Below are 24,787 nucleotides of genomic sequence, written 5' to 3' on the forward strand. Positions count from 1 at the left end.
ACCGAACCGAGCTGAAATGGGCAACAACATTTAACGCAATAGCACGGAAAATCGATGGCAATCCAAGCGTTGATAATTTTGCTCGAGAGCCGCAATCGAAGCCGAGCCACAGGCGAAAACTCAGAGTGAACGCCGGACCAAGTCAGTGGCATAAAAATGGCAACAATTTCCAACTTAAGCAATTTCCCGCAATTTCCACAGTGCCAAGTATTAAAGGCGGCCCCGGAAAGCGGGAAAAGAGAATGCCGGAGAACCATGCTCATATGGGAGCATTCAGTCAGCTGGTCTAAACCATTTTGGACGTGAATTAGAGCCAGCTGGCTGGGAAGCGTTGGTCCTCCAGTTCGCCTCACTGTGTGACCCATTAGAATGATCGTTGTCGAAGTCGTACGTGTGTTGGCCTGATATATGCGACTCGGTCGGCCAAAGGGAGGCCCTCCATCCACCATCTACCATCCACTTTCCACTCTGCACTCCATACTCTGCACTCCAGACTGCCGTAAAGTGGCGCCTAACAAACTCGAACGAACGCTGCCCATGGCCGCAATGCAATTGATTGCACTTTATAACGTGCGGTTTCCGGTAGACATTACCCGCATTTTGCCCCAACCGATGGATGCGGGGGCTGTGGGGATGTGGGCAGGCCCTAATGTCTTTTCTGCTTTAACTCTCCTGCTGCACCACCCGCTCAATGAATAAATGAGCACTTGTCTGGGTCCTGCTGCTGTATGTGGGTGTGGGTGGGGCCATCAAATGGCAGCAAGAAAAATTATCCCAGATATTGTCTAGCAATTTAGCTGATTAAGCTGATGGATGTAAAGCAGCAGGAGCAGCAGGAGGAGCAGGACGAAATGCTCGCTGCGATTAGGGCGAACGAGCGAAGTAAGAAGGACGAGATTGAGATGCCCAGATAGATAAAAAGGGTTAATGCGATTTCAACTGTGACAGAGCGGACGGACAGGGAGATTGCTGGGAAAGTGGAGCACTCCGTCTTCGGGACATACCCATACATGGCTGCTGTGGGGCTATCATCGGGCATAAATCGAAAAGTCTGGCTTTAACTTACCGGCACCACATGGTTCTTGGCCCCCCAGCAAATGGGCTTGAAGCTGCCCTTGCGTGTGGCCTCCTGGAATTCGCCAAATTGATTCTCCCAGTCGTAGGATATCAGACGTGCCTCCAGTGTCATTCCGGCCAATTCGGGTGGCGATGATATAAGCACGGGGTTCGAGTCGCTGCAAGATAAGACATAAGAGATGCGAGGGCGTTAGAGGGATGCTGAGAGATGCTAAATAACATTATTAACTTTATTATTATTGTCAACTTTGATTAGGACTTAAAATTTATTACACTCGCAAGCCGAAGTGCGACGGGCCCCGCCGAAACAGTCTGCCACCCCGAAAAGGCGCTTTGCCAGCAGATTTTCAACTTTTACCCCCAGAATCGAGGAGGCGGGATGGTCCTGATCCCCGGCTGGCGGCTGGTGGCTTCCCTTCCTCGGTAAGTCCTGGCAGATTTACGCTCGGATTTTCCTCGGGAAAGGCGCGCGCTCAACAAAAACTTGAGCTAATTAATCTTTTAGATTTTCATTTGTGACGCGTCAAATACGTTGTTACAATTTCGGTCTGCCAAAGCGAAATAAAAACCGCACACGAACCGGGCAGAGACCTCGAGGGGAAGAAAAACCTAACAAATGGGCCAAAAGTGTAAAACCTCAGCGCCAGGCAATCAGTGGCGTAGTCCGGGGGGTTGGAATCGGAACACCCCGGCCGGAAGAGTCGAGGGAGATGACTAATGGATTGGCTCATGGAAGTCATTTCTGTGGCTCTGTTTGTTTGCTGATTATTCAATTGTGTCAATCCCGCTGCTCGGGGCCTTTCTCCTATAACAAATATGTATAATTTGGCTTTTTAATTTGATTTGTGTTTTTACTTAGGACTTCCAATTTATCACAAGCAGAGTATTTCAAAGGCTTGAGGGCAAGGGGCTTTTTTAGAATCGGACTGAAAGGACGATTTATTGTCATTAGTTGTTGTCAGATTGCCGCGATTTTACAAAAGAAGGGGAGCTTTGGAAAGCTCAGAAAGCGAATTGAACACATTGATAAATGGAGGCGAAGAAGCATTTAGGTATTGATAGTAGTAAGACCGAGGTAAAAAAAGTAATGTTAAGTTAATGTAAAAGGATTGCTTTTAAGTTTCTGTTATCCTCTATTTATTTTTGAAAATCTAGAAATTCTACCATATTGGCTACCGTTTGAGTAAACAAGAAAACGACCCTTAATTGACTAACACATCTTTCTAGCGGGCTCAAAAATATGCACCCGAAACTCTTCCGGATCTATTATATAATCCCTGTGCAAGATAATCCATGCCACAGCTGCACCCCTTTTGTTCTCTACACCACTGGCCGGGATGTTGTGCAATATAAATTCCTTCTATATATTCATCTCATTCATTCCCTCCATTCATTCATTTTGCTTCGTTTGGCTTGGTTGGCTCAGCGCTGTCTGCCCCTCGACATGTCCGCCCGCCCTTACAATTAGGCTAATTAATTTTGTTCTTTGCCGGGCATTACGAAAAATGTTGCTTTAATTTCATAGAGCCCACACACATAGCCATGGCCGTGGGTGGAGAGGGGGTGAAGGGGCGACCAACGCACATTTTCTTTGTGCTCTCCTGCGAGTTGTTTTTGGCGGCTGGCAGAATCCTTTGGAAGCCGCAAACAAATCTCTTTTAATTAATTTATGATTCCACTCAATCCGCATCGAGGGTTGTGTCTGCGATAGTCCTCTCCGAGTGGAGAAAGGTGCCGCAGTGGCGGGGTGCCAGGGGAGGGGGTGGCAGGGGTGACTCCTGCGGCGAGCAAGGGGGAGGGGGTGGAAGTGCCGCTGCAGCAGCCGCAACAATTTGCGGTTGGAAACACGAAAAATATTAATGTCTGCGGATTGATTGCAAAACCTCCCCCTCGCCCACTTCCTCTAATGGCGCTGGCCACTTGTGCGAGTCCTCCCGCATGTCCATGTCCGTGCGGTCCGTGTCCGGGTCCATGTCCTGCGTCCCGCAATAATAATAATATAAAATAATATATGGCCCGGCCCTTCTCCGTCCATCTGTTTTGCGGCAGTGCAGTGCACTTGAACAAAAATTATGGGTAGTTTCGGCATTAGATTCAAATTCACCAATATATTTTGTATTTTGTGAGCTCAATGTCTACCTTAAAGACACTACTAAAATTTGATATTATTTAAATTGTATGACAGTAAATTGATTTACCAACGAAGTAAATTATAAGTAACACTAAACACAGAATAAGGGTAGAATTAATTTTGCGGTTCATTTGAACAAATAAGGGATCCCTAAAAATCGGATGTTATAAAATATTTCACTTAAAGTCGACGTCTATGATTTATGTACTTCTTTAAGCACTTCTGGTTCTTGCAGATGCATCACATCGGGATAGACCCTTTTCTCCCAGTGTATCTGCAGTGCATCTCCCTTTTACATTTGGTGTTTTGCGGTTCATTGGATGGGTGTCGATGGGAGTGGGGGCGGGGTGCAAGGTTCGCTTGCTAATATATCCGGCCTGCATGACCGTAACCGAAGCCGCCGTGACCTCCCACACACATATAATAAATATAAATGCAGTGGAAACTCACACAGATGTGGGTAATGTAAAAACGGGATAACATCCTCGAGAGGATGTTGCCCCGCCCAGCGGCCCCCGCCCACCACTCACCACTCGAACGCCCCGCTGTGCGGCATCAATCGCCGGCGTTTTAGCCTTATCGCCATTGACTTCATTGGCACTCAGTATAATTAAAATGATGGCCCAGCAGCAACAGGAATCCGGCCAACTAGCCGGCAGCAACATTCGGCAGGACAAAGGATCCCGGGCTCGGAGTGGGATTGGTGCTGGGAGTCACTGGTTTGGCACTGTTGATTATAAAATCCAATGGCACGGCACATCACAATGCCAGCTCCGAAATGCATTTTGAGCGGAACCGGCTCCAGGCCATGGCCATGGATTCCAGCAGCAACTCCAGCTCCTGCTGCTCTTCTGCACTTCTTGCGCCATCAATTTCCACTCCGGGCTCGGACTTGGGTTCGGGTTTGGGCTGGGGTTTGGGTTGGGGTTCCAACTGCAATGCGCTTTGCAATGGGTTTATTTATGTAGCGTTATGACGACGGCGCAATTCCACAACGGAGGCGGAGGGCGTGGCACAGTAGCTCTGGCGGAGGCCAAGTGTGTGTTCGTGTGCATTTATGACCTCCTGCTTGCATGGGGCAGAATTCAATTTTGAAGCCGAATGCAATTGCAATTGGCATAACGACCAAATGACCGTTCTTGATGACAAATGAAAACTAAACTGGGCAGGGTGGGGGAGAAAATGGATATGCGATCAATCTGGCTATTAAAATCTCTCAAAAGAAAAAGGAAGCACAAATCATGTCCACTTTAAATCAAAGCTAAACGATAATAGAGCTTCGGCTAAATAACCGTTCTAGGAAAAATCACAGAAATGGCCTCAAATTGACTAAGATTTTCGAAAGAATTTTCAAAAGTGTGTAGAAAATATTTATAGAGGAAATACCAATTATTTCCAGGGTATGCTGGCATAATTACCCAGTTGGGAGTTTCGTACTTAACGAGTCACCTGTTTCTTAAAGCACTCTTCCAAACTAGACATTGAAATTTTAAATTGTTCGACACAGTACTTCAAAATAATGAGCGCTTTCTATGAATTTGAGTCTCAAAGGCAGCAAAGCACCTTCAAGCACAAACCAGTTTCCTTGGACCTGGTATTAATTAACTCGCCATCTTTTTACGCGTCTTGAAAGTATAAACTTAACAAGCGAAGCAAAAACATCTCGCAGGATAATTGCGATGGGCCACGCAAGGAGTATCGATAACAAAGCGGAGGAAGCCGAAAGCCCGAAAAATTCCGTGTGTGCAGCCGGTCATCCGATATGCAAAGATGAGGCTCGGCGAGGAGGAAAAGTCATAAAGTAATAAAGGATATCATGAGCCTTAATGAGGCTCCCTTTGGGGAAGCGGAAACTGGGCACAAAGAGGATATCTATATCACTCAGCCCCAAACAATTAACGAAAGCTGCGACCCGAAGGCAAGCACTATAAAATGAAGCCAATTTGCGTGGCTCAACAAACAGAAAACGCCAATAAACAAAGGCGGGCGAAAACAACGGAGGACTCGCAGGACGGGAGTGGAAATGCACACAACTTGAATAATTACTTTGATTTTAATGCCGGCACCAGATCCAGGCCAGTGGTGAGTCAGATACAAACGCACGTACAATTAAAATTAATTTCGGTGGCCATGGCAAGTGCGTAAATTGTAAAAACCACTATCACATTATTTTTTCTGGTTTCCCTTTTTTCCCGACGCGTTCGTTTCGTTTGGCGCTCAAAAAAGCGCACCCGAAATGGTCATCGGGCCGCAAGGAAAAATCAGGCAACAAAACCCCAAAACGTAAAACGTAAATTAAGCCAATAACGGGGCAATCGGGCCGGGCATCGGAGCGATTCAGGAATCAGGCCCTGGCCAAAGGACTCGTGAAAGGGAATGAACCGTGTGCGAGTATGTGGCGGCGGGGAGGCAGCTGGTTGGGCGCATGATCAATGAAGCTCCGCGATTCGGCAGGTGCACGGAGAGAAAAGGGTCAGGAGAAGGTAGATATCACTCTCCACTTACACTATATTTAGATAAGGGATAAGAAATACATAGCTCCTCTAAGGTTAGATCTGATTAGAAGCAATTTTTGTATTTGAAGGTTAGGTGTTGAATATCCGTTGATCTGGCAACTCTGTAATGATAGGTAGCGATGGTAATCGCAGCCAACTTCATGTTTTTCTAACGTTGAAACCCACGTTAGTAAATCGCTCTACTTACGAGTAAGAAGTGAAAGACAGCGTTTGAATTCAGAATAAAGTAATATAAATATAAAGCAGCGGCTTAGCTTCTGTTACTATATTTGCGATTTGAAAACTTAAATAATTTTAAAAGGAATAACCCAAGCTTATATTTGGACACCACTAGAATATAATATTTTAAATTATATAAAGACTATAATAATTAAACGAAATTAATGCTAACATAAAAACTGAATTTTTCGGAATCCATGTTTTTAACCAAAGTTTCTCACTGTAGTGCATTGCATTCCCCAGCCAGTTGATGTCCTGCTGCCTGCTTCCGCACATCCTCGCAGACGCCACACAACCACCACACTCCACCCGCCGCCCCTCCTCGGATGCATTGTGTGCTTCATGTCCTTGGGCCCCGACGCACGCTAACGACTTCAATGAGTTTTGCATGATGACGACGACAACGACGACAACGTGGTCCAGCCTTCTGATGGGCGCCCATAATTCTCCCCCACATCCACATCCACATCCCTGTCCGCACCCACATGGCCCATCCTGCTCCTTCATCACCACTCTCGTTACTGTGTCGCACTCGCTCCGACTGAGTGTATCTGTGTGTTGATCAATTGAGCCACAGTTGAACTGCAAACCATTTTGGAAACCCCTTTTGATACACTCGCCGAAAATCTGTGCGTATCAAATTAAATTGAATTTCAACCACAATAAGCATCACGGGTGGGGAAGCGGAGGGGTCTGATTGCGAGGATACCGGCTGGCATTTGCAAGTGGCTTATAATTACATTAGTTGCAGACCAATTGAGCCTCAATTTGGCCGCCCGATGCTGCTGGCTGTGACCTGTGTGCATCATTAGCTTATCATTCAGCGTGGCATGCCGAATCGGAACGAGCCACCGGTTATATATGGCCACTGTTGTGTGAACCAAAAGATAAAAACCATTAATTTGGAGCCAGGATTTTACCAAAGTGTCGAGTATATTTCAATAGAAATATCTGTTTCGGGTAAGCACTTAAACATTAAATTCCTTCTTTCCAAATTGCTGAGAACTTTGCCTGTTTAATTGCCCGGTAACGGTAGTTGGAAGGGATTAAAAAGTTTGGAGTGCACAGGGCAACTCTATAAACGGACCACATATACGCAGTTCCCCCCGCACCCGAGAGGCGATGTTATTGTTTCGCCTGTGTTCGCTTTCTATCATTGTTTAATTAAACCTGAAGCGTACAACATGCGGTACCTGCGGGCGATCTAGACATAGAACAAATAGAAGCCGCAGTCCTCGCCACGCCTCACCGCCCACCGAAGTTGGGTCTGTTGAATTTCCATCACTCCCGTCACCAGCCCACCCAACTCGCTCGTTCGTTTGTTGTCGTTGGGGTTTTCATTATGAATTTTAATCCTCATATCGCATTCGCACTTTCGGTTGCAGGAGCTCCAGGACCAGAGCCGGAATCGAACCCGGACCCGGACACGGAATCGACATCGGAGAAGGGGCTCAGACCCGTAGCCGGACATTAAGCGCTACAAAATTGCAGTGGCCATAATAACTGACCGACAACAATAACAAGAAATGCAACAATGCGGGAAAGGGGCAGGGGCAGGGGCATTGTATTAAACAAACAACAACAAGCGCGTGAAACAACAACGGCAACAATAACACGGGCGGAGATGGCCCCAAACAAGGCCTGAACCCATACTCATCCCGAATCCGGCAGTCCCATAACGACGGACAATTGCAAATGACTTTATCAATTCATGTCGATTTCGGGTACACGCAGTTCAGTTCAGATGTCGTCGGTCGGTCGAAGAGGGGGGGAATGGTGTTTGGGGTCCATGAGTCCATGAAGTGGACATTGTCTGGACAAAAAGCCAATGCATGCGCCACGGGCCTCCGCTCCCCAATCACTTACAACAAAAAGTTGTAAGCAGACAAAGCCAGTGGATGATGGGTTTGTGTTCGCCCGCCTCGATTGTCCGGGTTTAGTGGCATGAAATGCGATGGTACATTGAATTTGTTGGGGGCCGGCGGGGAGTGAATCTTTAACCCCTTATCAGAGATTGTGATTAGGACTCCTTCATTTCCATCTTGTCTAAAACCAATCAGGCCGCAAATACCCAACTAACGGCCGCTTTTCATCTTAATGTAATCTGGACCCCCTCCTCGTGAGTAACTCATTTACGTGGCCATGTTTTCCGCTCCTTACCTTTTTGTCCGGACCAACCGTAATCCATTTACGCCGTTTACCTTGATTTGCGGTGGAGAGACCGTAGAAAATTATCTTTGATTCGATTCGGCCCTGGCCTGTGTCAATAGGAAGTGATTAATAGGGCGTGCCAAGTCCTGGCCCCGTCCTTGCTTAATTTCGACTAATTTTCAGCGCACGCTTTAATACAATATTTATGGGCTCGTGCTGGTTCATCCTAGAGCGATGGGGCTTCACCACCACAGCCATCGAGGAGTCAAGTGCGGGTGGGGGTTAAAGGACCCTGAATGGACCCTGCCTGAATGACGGCTGAGTGATGGCTGGATGGGAGGCGGGCTCCTGCTCGCTGTTTACTTAGCACTTGACGGTAATAGAAATCAATATTTTCTAAATAAAAGCGAGGTCCCTCCGGCGAGGTCGTGGCTTTCTGCTGTCTCGTAATTTATTTTTCCACACTCACAATTCTCAATTAGAGCAGAGCCGGGTGCAGTGCTCAGTTCATTTTCCGATTGTTTGTTAGGCAAATACTTCAGAATTGAGAATACCCGAGTACGGCAACGAGCATCCGACCTCTGCAGAGTTCCTCCCAATCCCAAACCCACACCTCTACCATCTGCACTTCCACTACCCATCCTGCCGCTCTCTTTGGCTGCCACTGCGAGTTCGTTAGGTGATTTGGTTATGCAACAACATCATTAAATCACCAATTACTTTAGTCAACAGAGGAATAAACCGAATTTCCTTATACACAAGCCGAGTCCCGGCAGCGTCGAGTGGGCGGAATGAGTAGTACGGGAGCGGAAAAGGAAGAGGTGAGCAGGACCAGAGGAGCTACAATGGATCCAAATTGAATGTGAATGGCGAGTAAATTGATTGCGAGGGCATGGAGCTAGCTTTCAGGGTTTAAACTACTACAGCTTGGCGATTAATTATTGGAAAGTGCACGTATTTACGTCCTTTTGAGCACCCGTTTCGGCGGCGGTTGGATAATATTCCATCAAAGTTACCTTCGATCAACTTCTCGGTGGACCCTCGGCATAATGGAGTCCATTTCCCTTTGAAATGTTCACGCTCACCATGATGCATATTCTTATTGGGTATGTGTCAATTTTCATTAGCCCGGATCGGCATCCGGTTCCGAATCCGGATCCGGAATGCGCCCGCCCGCCCACGACCATCCGTGCAATATTGATGGGGAGAAGGGGAAGTAAAGTACTTACGTTGCCAGTTGCTCGATGCCAAGCGAGTGCAACACCGTGGGCAGACTCGGCAGTGAGTGGCACGTTGTCAGCTTCTTCTGGCGTGGATAGTAGAGTGTCAGCACCGTGCAGCTTTCTTCCTTCATGGTGAGTCCACCTGTGTGAGAGGAGGGAGAATGGGGAGTCAGTCGAAATGCATAAGAAATGCAGCTGTGAAAAACAAAAGCGGGCTTTCCCCGAGCCCAAGCCATTCCGAGAAGAATGCAAGGAGTGTCACCAAGAGGGGGCGACATTTCCCGGCTGGCCGGCCAGGTAGGACTCGTCCTGTTCCTCCTCCTGCGGCTCAAGCTGGCTTGGCTGAGTCGAAACAAAGGACGAAATTAAGCGGCCGCTGTAGTTGGCAGCCCAGTAAAACAGCCAAGGCGCCATCATAATAATATTGCAAAATGGAGACAGCGTGGATGCTGATGGCTCGGAACAGAGGCGTCGCCCATTTGCTGCCTGTTTTATTTGAGTTTCGTTTCAGTTGGGCACTCGCCTCACTGACTCGCTCACTGTCTGCGGATCTATCTTGTTCTGTGCCATTCTGAACGGTGCAACATCGTTACGTTTGTCTATTAAGACTCGGTGTGTCTCTATTGAGAGTTGTCACCCGTCTTGCAAATCCCACTCCCCATTCGTCGTCTGCTGAATTGTGTAGATTGTGTTTGAATTTGTGCAAGCAAGCAAGAAAGTCAAATTTACGTTAGGTGCTGTTTTTTTTACCACTCACAGAAACAATAATGGGCTGCAGTGAAGTGGATGGTATTTGCGACACTGTAAAGTGCTTTGTAACTCTGAAGCATATTTTAATTTAAAAATATTTTGATACAAAATAGAATTGTAATTATCAACTAAATTTTAAGTGACTTACATTTATATAAAAAAAATTCCTTTGAAATTAAAGTAACATTACTTATTCTTGCTTGCAAACTCAAATCTTCTTCTTCACGCGCTCTTCTATGCGCTTCTCATTGAATTGAGTCCCTCTTGCTTCACTATGCACTTTTCCATCCTTCAAAATCAGTTCTTTCCATTATCGTTGTCTGTTGTGTCAGCTTCACATTTTGCCATCTTCCACTATTCCAATCTCATTAATAACAACCTCTATCCAGACTCCACCGAGCCATTGTACCGCATTGTCCATTTCGTTGGAGTCCTGAGCAGCTGTCACAACAGGAGCAGGAGCAGGACCAGGACAACACGGCACCCACTGTAACACCTGCCTGCCACCCCGCCCGTGTGCTAAGTGAAATGTTTCACTGTCTTGGTTTATGTATTTTGCAGTGACGTGGCTGCTCTGTCTTCGCCGGCGGGATCCACCTGCTCCTCCGCCTCCGCAAAAGTGTGGCCGGCGCCTTTGTCTTGGGCCTTCGTGTGCAACGGTTCGCCCTGGTATCCGTCTCCCCAGACCGCGCCTGTCGCATATCGTTTGGCTGATTTAAATGTGTCATAACGACGATTGCTCGCCGTTGCCACTGCCTGTTTACACAGCCCCCCTCACTTTCTACTCCCACCGCCTGTTTACGCCCCAGCGCCATCGGCAATTTCATAGAACATTTTCGCTCACGACAATGTTGGCTTCGTCCTCGCCTTCCACAATTTACTGGATTTTTTGCAATCTTTATGGCTGTTTGGGTCGGGTGCGCTTTCCTCTGTGCAGCCCTATGTACATATACCCATATATATGTACTCCCCGAGCACTTACCCAGGGTAATTGCCTTTCGTGACGAACTGTCATAAATGCATTCGGCGATGAGTCTATCCCCGGGCATGGAATGCACCGATTGTGGCAAACGTCGAAAGTCCTGATAGGCAACATCTATATTGCTGTCGTGTGCAATTGGCGGCAGCTCCTCGGTTTGTCGTATCTGCAAATGGGGTTAGGAGCAGAAGTTAGCTCATTAGCATGGCATTTTAAGCACAGTACCCAAGCACATCCCGTGGATATGGAAGCCCAGGGGCACTCACCTGGCGCAGCTTGACCTCCTTGCCGATCTGGTGGGTGCGCATCATCACCGCGAATATGTTGATGCCCTGCTGGGGGAAGGCGTAGCCGGTGCAGTCCTCGATGCACTGGCCCTCGGAAACGACCCTCTTCTGGCCCGGCGGGATGATGTGTCGCCAGTTGGGGTCCATGCCTGCGAAGAGAGCGAAATTCGGATGAGTTCAGTTCGGTTCCAAAACGTTTCAGTACTTTTAATTAACGGTTCGACGGAGGGGTTCGAGTGAGGAGCTCTGCTAAAAGCTGCCGTGGTTAGCAGGAGTCCCAGTAAGCGCGGAATGTGGAAACCCCAACCTCGTTATCATCGCTCATCATGTCTCTGCGCCGCCCACAACCATCCGCCTGCACTCGACACTCTATTTAACTTTGAACGCTGATTTTTTAATTCGATTTGTCGCAGAACGTGTAATTACATTTTAATTGCTGCTTTTGATGTTTTAACAACTTTGTCAATGCAGTCGCAGAGAGCAACCCCCGACCAACCCACACATCAATTAGGGCCTTCCATCTTTTCAAGAAATTCCTCGCAAATCAAATTTTGAATTTTTCAATTCTGGGGAACGCGATTTTGTTGCCCCTATGTTGGCTCAATTAGTTAAATGTTGCGGAATATTGTTCATACACAGGACCGACTGCCCGGGGCCTTGCCCCGATGTTCCCCCACACTCAATTAGGGCCGCGTGTCGCCTGCCATGCTGAAAAAATATTTGAAATTCATGTGCTACATATAAATTTGGGGTTCCTTCTCCTGGCTGTTTGGCATTTCAATTGTTGTGCGTGGGGGCCGGCGGGAGGGGTTATAGTATGCCAATCAAAATACTCGCGGGAAATACTTGGCATTGCTGGAGGAGCCCATTTCTGAATTCAGCCGGCAATTGATTTCCATTTTTGTGTTTCGCGTTGCTCTCTTACTGTGTCGGCCTCGTAAATTTGGGCTTAAATGTTGTTTAAATCCTTTATCCTTGCAACTCGATTACAACAATATTTTGCCAGCTTAAACTTTAAGTGTTGAAAACGAGATCACCGAAACACTACTGCGCTACTTAAGAGATTTCCGCTCCGCGATTGATCAATTTCAATATCTGGGAAGCCAATTAAGGTACGAAATCATTTTAATATTGAATCTGTCAATTCTAGATTAGTTTCCAATTGCATTAATTATTTTTTCATGGCATTTCCCATTTGTTTTTACAACTTTTTGCCGCAGGTGCCCCACACCATTCCCCTGACCTACTTTCTTTCTACTCCTTTTTCCCGATCTGGCTCATCCGCTTTAATCCCATTGAACCCACGTAAAAATATTAACTTTAAAATCTTTTGCATAAAATATCCATTTGGCCGCCGTTGTGTTTTCCTTTTTCCAATTTAACAACCTCAACGGACGGAATATTACGTAATGAATTGAATTTTACACCCGCTGCTGGCGCAGTTGGGAATGCCAGCTTTATGCCCATAACCGTAACTGTATGCATACATCTGTATAGGGGAATATATGTAAATTTGCTTTGCATATTTGTTGGCGAGATTATTTCTATTAATTTTCATAGTCGCCACCGAATGGGTTTTGGCTTTGTCATGTAGCAGGGAATCAATTTTCAATTACCAAAAATTGTTTAACTATGCCGTGCTGGCTTTAAAAAGTTTTCACCAAGTTCGGCCCCTGGCTCTATTTTTGGTCATTTTACAAAGTGTCACGCGAGCGAAATCAATCAATCTCCCACGCGAGAGGGGGACTTTATGGTACTAAAATTCTCTATCATCAATTTAATTGAAAATTACGATTCACGCGAGCTGCCCCAACGATGAGCCCTCGCTTAAGAAGTTTTACGGTCTTCTGGGAACACTTTGACGAGAGACGGCAAAGTTTTGCGCCGTCCTTTAATTGATTTCCATTAACTTTCAATTCGATCAGTCCATTTGAATATTATCAAAGCGCACAGAGAGCTCTCGCTGTGAAATGGCTGGCCATCAGAGCTTCGAATGCGTTCGGATTCATTTCATTTCGATTCATTTCGAATCCCCCCTGTCTCTCTCTGCGAATTTCCATTCATTAAATCAAAATTCAATATTGGCCATGCGGAGCATGACGAAATTTGCTGGCATGGCCAAAAGGAGCGGACGGGAGTGGCTCTATTTCTATTTGATTTGGCCCAAAGCGCGGCGGGACAAGCTCGCTGGCAATTCATAACTACACATATTTCGCAAATCGATATTTAACGCTGCCATCCAGTTGGCGGGGGTTTCGGCAGTTGCATGTTGACAGCCAGCACACGGCAAATGGCAGAATGCAAAAATGTCCGATTGCAACTTTTCTAATTATTTTAAATGGCAATTTGTGTCAAAGCGTCAGCTCACTCACTTGTGTCCCAAAAAGAGGGACTCCGCCTGGCAGGCGAAACAATTTGATTAGCGTCCATGGGAGACACAGATATCAGCAATATATTTGGTTATTTCGGCGCCAAAATTGCTGACTGAAACTTGGCCCCGAAATCAAATTTGGCCAAAACATTTTTGGGTCAGATAAATTCTGTGGCAAAACTTTAAGCGATTATTTTCGTTAGATTTTAGTCCATTTGAATGTATTGTAATGCGTTTTAAGGGGACTTTAAAGGCATTCCTGATAGGATTTATGTTTCAATATTCATGAGGGCGTTTTTTCATGCCAAAAATACACATAGTACTGACTGTATTTAATTGTTAATGAACTGCTGAATGAGTGTGGAGTCCGTATCATAACTTTCCACTTCTGCCAACCTCTGATCAATGGATGTTCGCTCACTTTTCGATAAGCTTTGAGCTGCAGATTACAATCCCCGAGCAGGCTTAACATGTCCCAACCTCATTTGTTTCGCCCCATCTTCCGGCTCCCATCTCCAAGGTGCCATAAAAATTCGCCAAGCCGCAACATTAATCACAGATTCGCTGCATACACCAGGGCGCTATATCAATAACCAATTAAATTGAAATTAAATTTTGCCACAGCGAGCGGGAGGGACGGAATCAGACCGGAAACGTAGCAATTTCGCAGCTACTTATGCGTGTGGGGCCCGGGAGCTTTGGCTTTGGCCTGGGCTCCCCTCCACTTCCCGATTCCTTGCTTGCTCGGTAATTCAATTTATAGCAAACCAGGAGAAAATTGTAGCCAACATTTTATTTTTCGCTATGGCTCTCCTCATTTTTTATTTATTGACTGGCTTCTGCGAATGTGTTCGTGTGCGTGGTATGCGTTAAATTCCAATTAAATATTTCAATGGCAAATGCCGTCTGCCGTCCCTAAAGCCCACCGAATCGGATCTCGTCCTCCCGCCCGAATCGGCCCCGGATTATGCCGACATTTTCCTCTGTTTTCGGCTTTACCAAATTGTATTTTTCTATCAAGATGTATTAATCCACTTCTCTTTCTGTTTTTCGCCGTGCTTCGGTGTTCTACTCCGGAAGTTTTGGCAACACCTACTCAAAAAAAGATGGGAGAAGTGTAAGTAGACGAAGTTCCACCAACCGACCACGTCCACGCGCCCCACTCTCCCCCATCCACCTTCTTATTTAGCGCTTTGGCCATGTCTCCCTGTGCGGTTGGGGAAAAGTTATATTGGTTTGCGTGACTCTCAACAAAAGTGAAATAGCAATCGCAACAACAACAGCAGGGACAGGTCGGTGGGAGGTCCTTCGAGCCCCAACAACCTCCAGAAAATGCCAAAAACAAACAGAAGAAACAGCCCAGCACGGCCAGCGGGAAAAATAGAAATAAATTCTAAAGTGAAATTAGTATTTTAGTTATCCTCTGCCTGCTCACGAACCACACAATGAACAATGAATATAAAAATTGAGTACCTGAAGAATTTTCAGGTGGTTCATTCGGGTCGTGGCTGGATATGGATGGGTGGTGCAGCGGAGTGAGGCCGAGAAGTACTCAAAAAGCGCTTAGGGATCGGGTGGGAAATTTCGAGGGGGCACAGCAAGGTGCTTGTAAATTGCTGTTTTGCGGGTTTTTCCAATCGAGAGTCGGTTGGTGAGTCAAAAGTATTCGCCGGTGGATAAGCTAGAAAATATGATAATTGAAGGGAAGAGCGATGGAATCTTGAGGGAGATTGGAAGACATCTCCTTGCCACGCAGATTGGCTGATAAATAGTGTTCGGGAAATCAAAATGGCTATTCTTAAAGTAATAAAGCACTCTTGGTGATACAATATGCAATAAGGCATAATGTTACGCTTTGATTTTATTATTTTTTAAGTTTCTCTTACTTATTTTGAAAAGGTAGCCTATTCTAACTAAGTGTTTACTTCAACCAAATATAATTGTGTTAGTACTGATCATCTATAATACGGTCTTTTTCTTCGAAGTGAAAGATTTTTATGTAATTCAAGGCTTCGAAATTATCCTAATAACTCCAGGAGAAGCCCTCGCTGCAACTATCCACAATGAACTGTTACTGGCAGCACCTAACCTTTTGCTTTTTGAATTATTTAGTTGCTTGGCTAGGAAGTTTCAGCTTTCCGCTTTTGTTTCGACTGCAGACACATGCCAAGTGTTCGAGTTGTTTGATTTGGATGCGTGTGTCTATGGCCGGCGAACGCCGAATTTAAAATTAAAATCTATTTGTGAGCAATTTGGAGCGGCAGAAAAAAGCTGGAGAGAGCCTGGCCATTGTCTGACAGGCATGGCGTATTGGAACTGTGACGATATAAACTTTCGTGGTGGATAAAAGGTAGTTAAATTGCTGTCTGGTTGCTCCTTCCAGGACTTATCTCCTTTGTTTGTTGTTCTGGCTGTTGTTGCAGACAGTCCAGGGACTGCACATGGATACAAACACCCACTCTCGAGCGCAGCTAAACCGCATTTGGACAAGCCGGGCAAAGTCATAAGCTTTTGTTTTACTAGCCCCACCAATGCGGTTAGACCTGCCATTCCACACCCGTCCGTGGCCGCTCAGTCCACTCGGCAATCTCATAAATTGCATGACATGAGTTGCATATACACATATAGAAAGTCCTGTCGCATAAAATATACAAAAGGGCAGCAGCTGTTCCCCCCCCACTGGGTTTATATGTGCGCTCGTATCTAGATATATGCATACGGGGGAGGTTTTGGGGAGGGAGCACTGTACTTACCGATTGACAGTATGCCAGCATCGTTGGGTCGCAGGACGTGCGTAAAGTAGATTTTCAAACCCGAATTATCCGCCATTTGTCTGGCGTGCAATTGGGCAAAGTCGGGCTTCAAATTGTTGTAATGGGTCTCCATTAAGTAATATTTCGCCTGTCGCGACTCGATCGGGTAGCCGGCCTCATGTGGATACGTAAAGCCCTGCGAAGAGAAAGGCCAAAAAATGACAGCAAACAGCGGAAAAAGGACACAAAAGACGGTTCGGGTCGGGTTGGGTGGGGTTGGGCTGGTATGGATTGGGGGAATGTGTTGAGTGTTTGTTTTTATACTCGCCATGAGTATATATAAGTGGGGGCAGGGCGAGCGGAAGTGGATGCCATGGCCATGTGCAATTTAAATGCAGCCATCGGAGGGCCCTTGCCCTCCGTCCAGCTCGCACCCCGCATTCCCAGCTCGTCCATTGCCATTCAATTGCATTGCCGAGCGCCCCTGGCGGACAGCAGCCATAACATGCCACTGCATTATGGCGCTCTTCTGATGAAATTATGAAAACCCTGCCCTGAGTCGTCGAGCTGCTCAGAAAAACAAAAACATGAGCCTTGGCGGAGAGGTCAGGGGCCAATGGGGCCAAGGTATTTATTTTTCGGAATACTCTGTGGGGAATGGAAGCGTGCATTCTCGGAGCAATCGAGTTGAAGGACTCACGTTTCAGGGATCTCTCCAGGATTAAAATATGATTTTATAATAATGAGTTATCTACTTGCTTCATCAGGTATACTTTACGTGTGAGATATGTATCACGAAAGTAGGATTATAATCAATACGGATCTTTATTTCCTTCGAGGAAATTTCAGATTTATCAAAGGCAAGTAGGAACCTTTGGATCCGAAAAATGAAATATCATAATTTTAAATACATTGATTTAAAAAAGGGTTATAAATTCGGATATATATTAATGTAGTTTTGGCTCTGGAACCTTAGCAAAAAGAAAATTTTTGTATGAAATAACATGGTAAAATAGGGTTTTATGAGCTCTGGAGGTTAAAATCCTTTTACACGTGATATAGGGTAGTCGAGTGTTCGTGTAGGCCGTGTGCCTTGGCTTCTGCGGCGCCTTTTTTCGTGTTGAAAGGAAGCATTTGCGAAGGTTAAATTAATATTGCATGGTTATGGTTATGACGAAAATGGCTGGGGGTATCGGGGTTCGGGCATCGGTGCATCGGGGTTTCGGGCCAAGGGGTATCGGGGTTTCGGGTCTTCAGGCCAGAGATTGTGATTCCGTTCTCGGATGCTTGTGCTTACCTCGCTGCCGCGCGACCAGGAGGCCACGATGGCGTTGCACGCCAGCGGAATGGAGCGGGCTCCGAGGCACTGGCGGCCCTGCTCGCGTGCCATCTCCTCCAGCTCCGCGTGGGCTCCCTGGCACTCGTGCAGCGTTATGTGCTGCAAGTAGTGCACGCTGGACGATGAATCATAAATCGGCTCGTACTGCCAGCCATGAAAAGAAAATGAACCGGGAGGGCGAGAGACAACGGTTAGTGAGATGATGTGCATTGTGGGAAAGATAGGGCGCGCGAGACGGGGATAAATTTTTAATATTTCAATTTGGTTATGCCGGGGCCGGGAGACAACGACAGCTCAGAATGCAGAATACGGCGGGCAGAGTGCAGAGACACGCCTGCCAGACAAAAGCGGAATGCCAGAACGATTCACTGCACTTGGCCTTAATTATGCATTGTATTTAATATCGTTTAGTCCTGCACCCGGTGAAAATATTTAAAGGAAGTTCCGACTCTAGCATATCCTTCTAATTTATAAATAAGTGGTAATTCCTTGACTAAGGAAATAATTTAACATTATATCAGCAGTAAATTGACAATGTATGGGTATGATAACCGAATGGCAAACTAAAAATATCCTTTGATCTACGCTTTTCAGATACTCTTTTAATATATGGCTAATTTACTACACTAAAGAGATTAGTTAGTATTGTAATGGGTAAATGTATTCTTCAGTATTACAAAAATCCAACATTACTAAATTTAGCTTTGAAGAAATGTTGCTTGGATAGAAGAAAAGTGATTTCGAGGGCTCAGAGGTAATTATTTAGCAAAATAACAAATACAATTAAATAAAAAAAGATAGTCTGCAAAATCCAAATAAATTGCAACTAGTTATGAGCCGTTAATGGCCTAAGTAAACGCCAGGTTAAGCGGTAGCGCTAGCCTTGGATCGAATTCCCTTACCCGGATCAGGTGGTGCTTGCGATTGATGTCCTCCAGCTTGAACATCTTGCACCAGAAGAGCGGCAGGTCGCCGGAGGGCAGCTCCACGTCCTCGTTGCGCAGCTCGAGGACTCGCACGCGCTCGTCGTGCGTGGGCGAGGGCATCGGCAGCTGGGCGCGCTGCATCAGGACCATGGGGCGGTAGGGGCGGAAGGCGCGGGCCGGATCCGGAAGGGTGCCAGGACGCACCGAGCCGTGCGGCGGATCCTGGGCGTGGTACATGTACAGCAGGCGCATCGTGTCGTTCTGCAAAGGAAGAGCGGATAATGGCGGGTTGAAAAATGAGAAATGTGTAAAAAATTAGTTGCCAGAGGTGGTCAAGGTGGGGTCGTCGAAATGGCGTTATAATGGCGTTGCAACAACCCAGCAACAGCGGCAATAATGTCCTTGCTGACGTGTACACGGATGCACTGTCTGGCTGGGAATGCCCCTTTGGTCCGGAAGCCCCTCCCCTCCCCCTCCTTTATTCTGGACAAGGTTCGCCTGCTAAATGAAGTACACATTCGCAAAAAAAGCAGGGAGTCCAAGTTGGGTAGCCGGCAACAACAGGGCAGGAAGGAAGCAAGGATGTTTGCCTGTGGGCAGAGCTGGCAGGAGGTTGGAGGAGGGAGCCAGGTGGATGGGATGTTTGGTCAGCTGCAGTCGGAAGCTGGAGTTGGGCATTGTCGATGGCGGGTTAATGGTGCAAATTGCAGCGAACGGGAAACGTTGCCGCACTTCACCCGGAACGGAGGAGAGGAGGTGCCTCTTGAGGGGCTTGGATTCCTCCACTATTGGCCACTATTCCGAGATCCTCTCGTGCCCTCGAGTGACCGCGTTTCATTTATTTAATTCCCATTTAACAAATTAATTCGGTGCACTTATGGCCAGCCACCGTTGCCGAATTTCACTGGCAGGGCAGACTGTACTCGAGCATTTGGCTGAAATACACTCCCCAACTGCCCCCTGAGCAATTTCCAGTCCGCAATGGCATCTTTGGGCAACCAATTTACACTTCAAGTGGGTGCCCCGAACATTCGTCTAGCTCAACGAATTTTCCCATTTTCCCCAAGCCTTTCTGGGGAATCCCCGAGAGCTCTCTCGCTGGCCCCCGTATTATGCAAGCTCCGTACTGCATGTGTTTTTCATTTCCCACGTAGTTTTAATTGGTAAACCCGAAAATTAAAGCAGTCATTAAAGAATCACGGCCTGCTCTATGGGTCCTCCGACGCCCCAGCTCCTCCCGACTCACCTCTGACCCCCGGCACCCCCCGAACTCTCGTTTGTGGACTGCCATGGCCTCGGGGCTTTTGGAAGCCAACAGTCAGCTGTCATTGTGTGCACGTCATGTCCACGTGTGTGTGCAGCGACACAGCAGAAACAACAATAACAACACATGTAGCACTCCGTGTGTGAGTGTGGTGCAGTGAAAAAAGAACGAACGTCGGGGGCATCCATTTGAATTCATTGTGGCAAAGTGCCCATTGTAGCTGTTAAGTGGAACTGTAGAGTACCATGTTCGACAATTGACGGCCCAGGACGAGCCGAGCAGAGCCGAGCAGGGCAGGACTAGTGGGGCCAGGTCCCTGTTTCTACTTGTTCATTTTGCCAGCAACGAGGAGACAATACTTTAATTAACAATTCCCTTTCCCCACCGCCGATCCCACGGCCGAACGGGCGGAGTGTGTAAAAAACCTGTACAAATGAGTCGGTTGTCCTGGTTGTCCTGGTTGTCCTGGCAAACACTGCGGGCGGTAGCAAACGCGGCGCACTAACCGCCCGGCAATCGCCAGTAACAACATCCCACAATAACAGCAGCACAGCAGCAGCGCAACAAAAACTGCTGGCCAGTTTTAAAACATTTGGCCAGGCGACAGGACCAAGGAAGGGGAGGGAAGGGGTCCCCAGCACAAAAGTCATTAACGCCGAGGCTACCGAAGCTGACTGGGCCTGGACGTGGCCCAGATGTAAAAACATGACCACTGTGGCAAAAAACTCAACGGTCAGTCCCCGGCAACAAAGAAAAAAGAGGCCGTCGCCGGTCATCGCCGCCTCCGGACTCTGGAGTGACCTGTAAATTGTTTAATTTGCGAGCTGAAAGGGATTTGGATTGCAAAAGGCGGCAAAACAATGGCGGCCATTGATGAGAGTTCATCAAAGTGCCACCTACGGTTGGGTGGTCAAAGAGGGAAATTTAAACTGTAATTATTCAGTATCTAGGAAACTAGTTCGCCTCAAAGGAAAGGGATCTCTGGGTTCGAATAAAGTGTTTGAACACAGAACCTAACGATTTATAGGTTATGTCTATGAAAGTAGTATTCAGATAATCTAGTTAGGATTTTTAAAGATTTTTTATAATTCATGCTTGGAAAATTAGGTAAAACTAGAAAAACATAGTTAACATATAGAATATTTCAAGTGCAAAGTCCAATTTTTTATGTTTAGCAAGGCTGATGAAACAATGGCACAGTTAAGAGAAAAAACCCTACATATCGAATTAATAATCTATGACTAGGGCTTGCTAAATTAAAGCTCTGAAACTTTCTGGCTCCAGGCCGAACATGGGGATTACAGCAGAGCAAATTGGCTTTGAAGATTTTCGAAACCCTCCGTCTCGCACCCCACAACCCATACAACCCTTCCTCGTGCTGGGCATCCCAGTAGGTACGACCAAGTGTGAAAAAGTGTGCACCGAACTATGCACACGCACGACAAGGATGACGAGGAAGAGTCCGGAAAGTCCGGAAGAGCCGGAAAGAGCCGGCCGTAGCCAGTGGAACAACAACTGCGGGGCGAAAACTAAAATGAAATGAAAAGCTTCAGCAAGGATTACAACCAAAAATTAATGAAAGCAAACTGGCTGCGGTCATTTGCCGTGGTCAACGGTCGGCCAAGGCTTAATTGCCAAAGACGATGACGATGTTGTGGGAAAGGTGGGTTGGGCGGGGCAGTGAGTGTGGTCAAGAATACAGGTTACACTTTAGTGACTGCTGCAGGGCCAGAAGGACTCGAGGACTCGGGGCCCCGAGGACTCGAGGCTAATTGTGAATGCGGCGGGACTGGAGCTCGGACTTGGACGACTCATTAGAGTGGCTTTGGTTACGGCCCAAAAAACCTGCGAGGGTTGCAGGACTCAGCACACACACACAAAGACACAGCCTCGAACGGAACGGAACGGAGCGGAACGCTCGGCTGAGCCCGGCTGCCTGGTTAAGTGCACTCCAAAGGTCATTTAACCTCTGACTGGGCAGGTTTGCACTGGGGGTGGTTTCGGCCCCCCGTCGATGATCCAGAGGGTCGAAAAGTCGTGGCGACTTTTTGGCCCAGTTCACATTCAATTAAGCCTTGTTAACAATGCTGCAGATGTGGACAGACCGAGTTCAATGGGGACATATTAAGAAAATAATGATAAGCATAAAGGGGCATACGAATTTTAAACGAATTTGATATTCGGCTGGTGAATTTATTAAATATAATGTTACTTTAAGAGTAAGAGCGAGTCAGCAATATTCGAAACTCTCCGAAAAGATGGCGAATTTATCAAAGTGACACTAATTTCATCCGAATATTCAATACATATTTGTCCCTGTCTAGGGATAAACTAAATGCACAGTGCCCCATTTTACTGGAAAAATGTTAGGTAGATGGTAAGAACGAACCCTGCATCTTGAAACATTAGTATCAGATGGCTGGTCTAAATCATTTTATTGTTCTGTACTATCTACAGGGTACCGCTCTCAAGTGCTGCTTAACGCTTTTCAAACTTTCCGAAACTGCCTTCATCATTGCTTTGGATGGGGCTTAAAGTTCGCTTGCAAATCATTGCAGTTTGTTTCTTACTTTCCTGCCCGCAGCAAACTCTGAACTGCTCATTCGTTGGCATTCGTTCACACATTGCACCTTTAAGAGCCATTTGTAGTAGTTGTTAATGGCATTGTTATCCTGGATGCCATCCCACCGCACTCTTTGTTTTTGCCGACTCTCATTTTGCCGTTTCAACGCGCTGCCATAATGGGCCAATTGTCCTTAAATGCGGAGCGTGTTCCGCTCGCTAAGTTGGCTCAGACTCCGTCCGGCAATGGCCGTGGTAATGGCCCTGGTCCTGGACTTGGCCTGGTCTGGTCGGTCTGGCCCAGTGGTCAAGTCGGAGTCCTTGGCCCGACACCGAAAACTTTGTCTGTGATGGCCTGTTTAATGTGCACGTAATTGAAATGCATTTACAATTGAATTATAAACAGAGCAAACAAATGCGGCACTGGACTCGCACACATTTACATGAATTCACACTTGAGCGGGGTGGAAATGGGATTGGGGACGGGAATGGGAATGGATGTGAAAGTGGGGAACTTGCATTGTGCAAACTTTCTGCAGCAGCTGAGCTCAAAACTCGAGGTCCTTTGCTTTCGCCCTGCACTTCTTTCTCCTCGCTTGGCAATCAAATCAACCGTTCCCAAGAAACCCGTGTCCTTTGCATGTGTGTGCCTGTCCATCTGAGTGCATTAGGGTGGCTCTTACATCATTTTAGAAGACGTCTTTTTGAGTGTGTAAGTATAGTTTCGACGAAGATATTTCAGACGCAGTGGAGTCTGGTCCTATCCAGCAATATATAAAGTATATTTTCTATGTATGCCTTTCGTTGCTGGTCCACCCTAGTGGGCAGACAGGTTACCATGGTCACGTCGGCCATTTTTGTGAGTGCCTGTCAAGGGATCTGCTCTTCTTAGCTATTCTACACTCGCCAAAGCCCATTGAATATCAATTTTGCATGTGGGAAATGGCATCGGAAACTTCGATTGCAATCCAGACGTGGCCAACATTTCCTCGATTTCTTCCAGTGTGTGTCGGTGTTTTCTGCAGCTGTAGTGGCATTTATGCCATTCAGTCATCAGTTGGGACTTGTGCAATTTTCGGAACTTTCTGACAGCTGATTTCAATAACTAATAGGCAGAAGTGGTCAGCCCCCTGACCCCTTTGTTGCAGTCTAATTGCCGTGTCAGCCTCTGTGATTGCCTTCGACCGGAGAGAAATCATTGCACATTGTTGACAGCCACCTGGATCGAGCCGGGCCAGGCCCACACACGTCTTGGGGCACAGCTGGAGGCCCAGACAGGCGGGATCCTGGCCGGGCAGCCGGGCGGAATAAGAAGTCATCGGACGAATCAAGGCCCGGAATGAATTCCCAGATCTGTAATCGTTTTTCGGCACTCTCTCCATCTCTGCTAAGTGGCTTAATGATTTTTGTTTCATTAAATTGAGTCGTTTGAACGCAATTTCGTCTGCCCAGAACGTCTGGACACATTTGCCCTAAGTCGGCTCGTTTCTGTTGTTGTTTTCGCTGCAATTGACATTAAGTTGATTTATTTATGGTAGGAAGGCAAAGGCCATTTGGCTCAAGGTGCAACTGCTTTTGGCAATTGCATTTAAATTAACAAATCTAATACGGTTTCTCCCCAGAGCGCCCGCAGGTGTTGTCTCGGCCAATTCACTCTTCCACTTACCCACTCAGCTCATTCACCCATTCACGTGTGTGTAAATGAAAATGTTGTTTAAGCTGTGAGGAAAATTAATGTTTCTGAGTGGACAAAAGCGGCAGTATTTGAATGCGGAATGCTCGAGAGGAGTGCAGCGTGAATTATTGCAGCAAATACGACTGGATACACATTTCTGTACACGTATGTGATTTGGTAAATGAAACTAAAATTGCCACCCGTAAGCAGATTAAGACAAAAGTGTAAACAAGATGGCTGCACCAAATGGGTCAAAAGGAAAGTGCCTGACCAAGCAAATATAGTCCAAATTATAGCTGAAATAAGACGGACAGAGGATGACACAAAGCCTGGAAAACCGTAAAAAGATTTATTTTAAATGAGAAAACGTAATCAGGAACAAGCTAAGCAATATAGACCACACACTCTTGTTACAGACTAATTGCTAAGAGCTACATTTATTAACTGTTTGACGATGCTTCAAATAATTTTAGTTCTTAAAATATCTTTTTGAATTAAAGGAGAGAAATATTCGAAGCCAAAATTATTCTGTTAATGAACATTAAGTCGAGACAAAAAGACTGA

At 46.6% G+C, this 24,787-nt stretch overlaps 1 protein-coding gene across 1 annotated transcript in view; it reads right to left on the reverse strand.

Moving 5' to 3' along the window:
• Positions 1-24,787, reverse strand: part of LOC119553214 (MOXD1 homolog 2) — a 113,576-nt gene that overhangs the window by 7,329 nt on the left and 81,460 nt on the right. Inside the window, exons 4-10 of the mRNA XM_037863471.1 lie at positions 18,699-18,983; positions 17,755-17,940; positions 16,458-16,653; positions 11,313-11,482; positions 11,050-11,212; positions 9,324-9,459; positions 1,067-1,235 (exon numbers count right to left, since the gene is read on the reverse strand). Of these exons, the coding sequence (XP_037719399.1) occupies positions 1,067-1,235; positions 9,324-9,459; positions 11,050-11,212; positions 11,313-11,482; positions 16,458-16,653; positions 17,755-17,940; positions 18,699-18,983 (1,305 nt within the window). The remainder of the gene's footprint in view (positions 1-1,066; positions 1,236-9,323; positions 9,460-11,049; positions 11,213-11,312; positions 11,483-16,457; positions 16,654-17,754; positions 17,941-18,698; positions 18,984-24,787) is intronic.

Source organism: Drosophila subpulchrella, chromosome 3L, assembly GCF_014743375.2.
Source record: "Drosophila subpulchrella strain 33 F10 #4 breed RU33 chromosome 3L, RU_Dsub_v1.1 Primary Assembly, whole genome shotgun sequence".
In the NCBI taxonomy this organism is placed as follows: Eukaryota; Metazoa; Arthropoda; class Insecta; order Diptera; family Drosophilidae; genus Drosophila; species Drosophila subpulchrella.